We start from the raw sequence: 4,378 nt of genomic DNA on the forward strand, positions 1-4,378 counted from the left end.
AAAAACTTGCTTTAAACAAAATAATTTTGAAGGAAAATGCACCTTAAGAATAAAAGGATTCTGTCTTTGCTTTTTAGCAGATTTATTTTATTGTATTTTTCAAATACACAAGAAATAGCCCCAAATATCATAAACACAAAAGGAGTTGTGTGTCGTTTTCGTTCTAAAATGGGGGGGGGGGTTCCATTGCGGGTATCGTGTTATGCAACCGTCGCCAGGTTACTAATAGTTACAGAAAACCTCGGAAGCGCCCTCTTTTAATCTGTAAAAGAAATTGGCATCGAACATGTGTTGCCACTTGATTTTGCTGACAGTAGATATGCGAACGACACCAAAAGAGAAGGTGAACAGTGTTAAGACAAACGAAGAAGGACCCGATAAAGGATGGAGTTGGGTTGTCGCCTTCGCTGCATTTTTAGTAATGATGTCAACGTTGGGATTATTTCGTTCAGCTGGTGTGCTTTACGTCGCTTTCATCGACGCATTTCACGTTACCAGGGAAACTGCTGCTTGGCCATTTAGCCTGTGTTCAGCTGTGTTCAACATGACAGGTAAGGCAGTGGAAAGTTACCAGGAGTGACGACATCTTTCTACGTCATATGATTCTCTCTCTCACTTTCGTATATTTTTCAACCAATTTCTTCTTTGCACGACTATATATTACTGTCCTAATTATGATTAGCTCCAAATAAAATCATTACAAAACGCCTATATATAGTTTTTAATTACTTCATTTTTTGAAACATCTACCTTTTACAAAAAAGACAATAATGATAGTTTTACCTTTCCACTATGTTATACAGAGAACAGAAGAAATAATAATGATAGTTTTACCTTTCTACTAGGTTATACAGAGAACAGAAGAAATAATAATGATAGTTTTACCCTTCCGCTATGTTATACAAAGAACAGAAGAAATAATAATGATAGTTTCCCTTCCACTAGGTTATACAGAGAACAGAAGAAATAATAATGATAGTTTTACCCTTCCTCTATGTTATACAGAGAACAGAAGAAATAATAATGATAGTTTTACCTTTCCACTAGGTTATACAGAGAACAGAAGAAATAATAATGATAGTTTTACCTTTCCACTATGTTATACAGAGAACAGAAATATTAATAATGATAGTTTTACCTTTCCACTAGGTTATACAGAGAACAGAAGAATTAATAATGATAGTTTTAACCTTCTACTAAGTTACACAGAGAACAGAACAAATAATAAAGAAAATTAGGGCACGTTCTCGTTTTTCGTTGTTGCTAGGAAACTTGTGATTCGAATTATGTTGTTTTTTAAACGTCTCGTACCCGTAGAAGGCTTAGGTAATAGAGCCGAAAGCTTTGTGCATTAAAAAAACTAAAAAATGTGGTGATAGTCCAAATAAATTAGTTAACCAAAAAGATAGTTTCACCTTTCTACTCGGTTATACACGAAACTTAAAACAAAGATAATTTCATCCCGCTACTATATAGAGAACTATGCAAAGAACTGTGTAAGTACTTACGATAGGTCTGCCCCTCTATTTGCTGTACAGAGAAAATAATGATAGTTTTACCTTTCTACTAGGTTATACAAAAAACTGGAGAGGTACAAACGATAGATTGAGCCTTCTGATATAGAGTACAAGAGGCATTATTGATAGGTTTACTCTTCTACTAAATCGTTCTGTTACATACCAAATGTTTACTACCCTGTCTCACTGAGTGGGATGAACATCATAAGAACTTATGAAAGAATATAATAATATGGTAACCACCCTATTTCTGTTATAGTCAGTGCCTAAGAAAAGGTCGAGATTTCTCTATGTTAGATATGATGAAATTCCAGTTGTTCTTATTTGTTTTTTATATAATAACCTAAATGTAGTTGTATATTAAGTTACTTCACGTGTTCATGTTTGTCTCTTGAACATACGATAGTAATTTTTCTTCTATAAAACAGTGTTAACAGTTTCTTGTCACCACCCCCCGCCCCCCATGCAACCGGTACAGTCTTATCAATCATTATTATTTATGCTAATTGCTTAAGCTAATATCACGTGATGATAAATGCTCTTTAATTAGGATAATTTCAAAAAATTTAGGAAATTTGTGCTGAAAAGTTGGCAATGAATAATAACTTTCCACCTGAGCTAGAAACTGCTAATGTAGTTTGCTTGGCCTAACCGATACTTGTGTATCTACACGTGCTTTCGCCTTATAGTTTTGCTGTTTTAAATCAACTTAAATCCGATACTTTTAGGTGGAGCAGTAGGAAAAATTTTAGACTTATATCTAACGTGACCTTTTGCTTAGGTGTGTGCTAACATTTTTGTCAATATTTAACGGCTTTTGGACCCGTTCCAAACTATAATCAGTACAGGACAAGTTAAGTAACAATGAAACGAAAAGCTGTTTAGCAATTGTAAGTTTTCATTTGACCTTAGTACTTACGTGTCACTGTAGCCCATATGGTACATAAATTGCGTTTCATATCAATACTGACCTTTAAACCTTCACCCTTCTAACACACTTAAAGAAACAACAAACCATACTGACCCTTCAAACTTAACTAGGCCAAACGAGAGATTTCATGTAATAGCTTTAACTCAGAATATCAAGCCAAAGTATATACAAAACATTTTTATTAACGGCAACCACCTAGAATCGAATGCATCAATTGAACTAATGCTGCCATCTAGTGATTATTTATTTATATAGGCTTAGCGGAAAAGAAAAACCATATATTAACAATACCAAAGAAAGAATGTTTTTATCTAAATTCCCTTTTCAGTTGAAATATTTTTTTCATTTAGTTTTCTTCATTAGGTGTTGTTTCAACGTTTCATTTTACCAAACATTGCGTGCTTAACAACATTTAAATTTCAGTAAATAAACTTAGTATTCCGAAAATTGTTTAATGTCGATGTCCAAGTTCAAGAAAGATCCAGTTCAGTCTAGACTTTGACCAACGTCTCTTATTGAGTTTTGGAGAATTCCACTTCTCATCAGTAACCCTGAACCCTAGTTAACCAAAGATAGATAAGCTGGACCTATATCATAGTAGAAAGTATCAAACATACTAATGGTATGAACTTGATTTGTATTCACATTATATAGCCGCACAATAGCAGATGTAATAAATAAGCTTAGTATTCCGAAATTTGTTTAATTTCGAAATTTAAGTGTATGTTTGATTTCAAATTCAAAGTGCGTTTCATAAACACACAATTTTATAAAAATAAATAGTTATTTATTTAGATATACTTTGTTACATACTGCAATATACATAATATAAAAACTTTAAACAAAAAACTTAAATACTACAGTTACTTTAGCATCACACATTTGAAAAAAAAAAATGATTTTCAATTTTTTATCTTAAAAACATTCAAAAAGAGGAAATACAACTCCCACTCGAGAAATCTAAATCTTTTATTTTATAAGAATGAGTAAAAAATTCTGCATAATATGGAAAAAACAGAGATGGAGTGACTTATTTCTCGTTTGATTGGTATAAAGAAGATACTCTGAACCGTAACGATAGAGTTAGCACTTATCTGACAATATTTTGTTTTTCCCCTAAACCTCGTGCTGCTACACGTTTTCTTGGGTGAATGCAGCCACCTAGTTATTAACAAGTTCATTTATCTAAAGATCGAATCTGGCGCAATAGAAATATCTCCTGTTTAGGTGGGTTTTAAATTAACATATCAAGTATACAAACTATCGTATCTTAGCCCTATTTCTAATTTATTTAATGAAAGAAAAAATTCAGCTAGCAGACGTAACTATTATTTTTTTATTTAACAATTTTGAACCCAAAAAAATTGAAACTAAAAACAACAATACAGTCTTGAGATGTTTTCCCACTAATGTAATTAAGTCTTATTTTTATAGTATTACTTTGCCAGATATTAACCAATCTATCTTTTTCAGGATTACTGACTGGGGTTCTTCTCCAACACTTCTCAGCCCGGACAGTAACATTGACTGGTGTAATAGCGGCATCTAGTGGTGTTGTTCTTTGTTTCGTAGCCAGTAACATGACGTATGTCACGGTCTTTATTGGAGTGATCTACGGTAAAACAAATATCTCGACCCTTCTAGAATTATTGTATCATTCGAACATCAAAATATAATAAGTATTGATATGATCAAAGAAAAAAACACAAATAAACAAATTTAATTTAACAGAAATAAAGCAATTATTGTATTTTGGCACTTGTGTATAAAGTCAAAATTATAAATAATATTCAACGTTAAAACTGGTACACAATTAAAAACATTTTATTTAGGCCTATCTATGGCCTTCAAAAAGTTCACGACTCTACATGTTTCGTCAACTTTTTGAAGGCCATAGATAGGCCTAAATAAAATGTTTTTAATTGTGTAC

At 32.3% G+C, this 4,378-nt stretch overlaps 1 protein-coding gene across 1 annotated transcript in view; it reads left to right on the plus strand.

Annotated features, from left to right (window-relative positions):
- Positions 1-266: 266 nt before the first annotated feature.
- Positions 267-4,378, plus strand: part of LOC106476007 (monocarboxylate transporter 9-like) — a gene marked incomplete at its 3' end in the record, with an annotated part of 5,845 nt that continues 1,733 nt past the window's right edge. The window contains exons 1-2 of the mRNA XM_013936681.2: positions 267-551; positions 3,922-4,065. Of these exons, the coding sequence (XP_013792135.2) occupies positions 287-551; positions 3,922-4,065 (409 nt within the window). The remainder of the gene's footprint in view (positions 552-3,921; positions 4,066-4,378) is intronic.

The sequence above is a fragment of the Limulus polyphemus genome, unplaced genomic scaffold (assembly GCF_000517525.1).
Source record: "Limulus polyphemus unplaced genomic scaffold, Limulus_polyphemus-2.1.2 Scaffold9618, whole genome shotgun sequence".
NCBI lineage: Eukaryota > Metazoa > Arthropoda > Merostomata > Xiphosura > Limulidae > Limulus > Limulus polyphemus.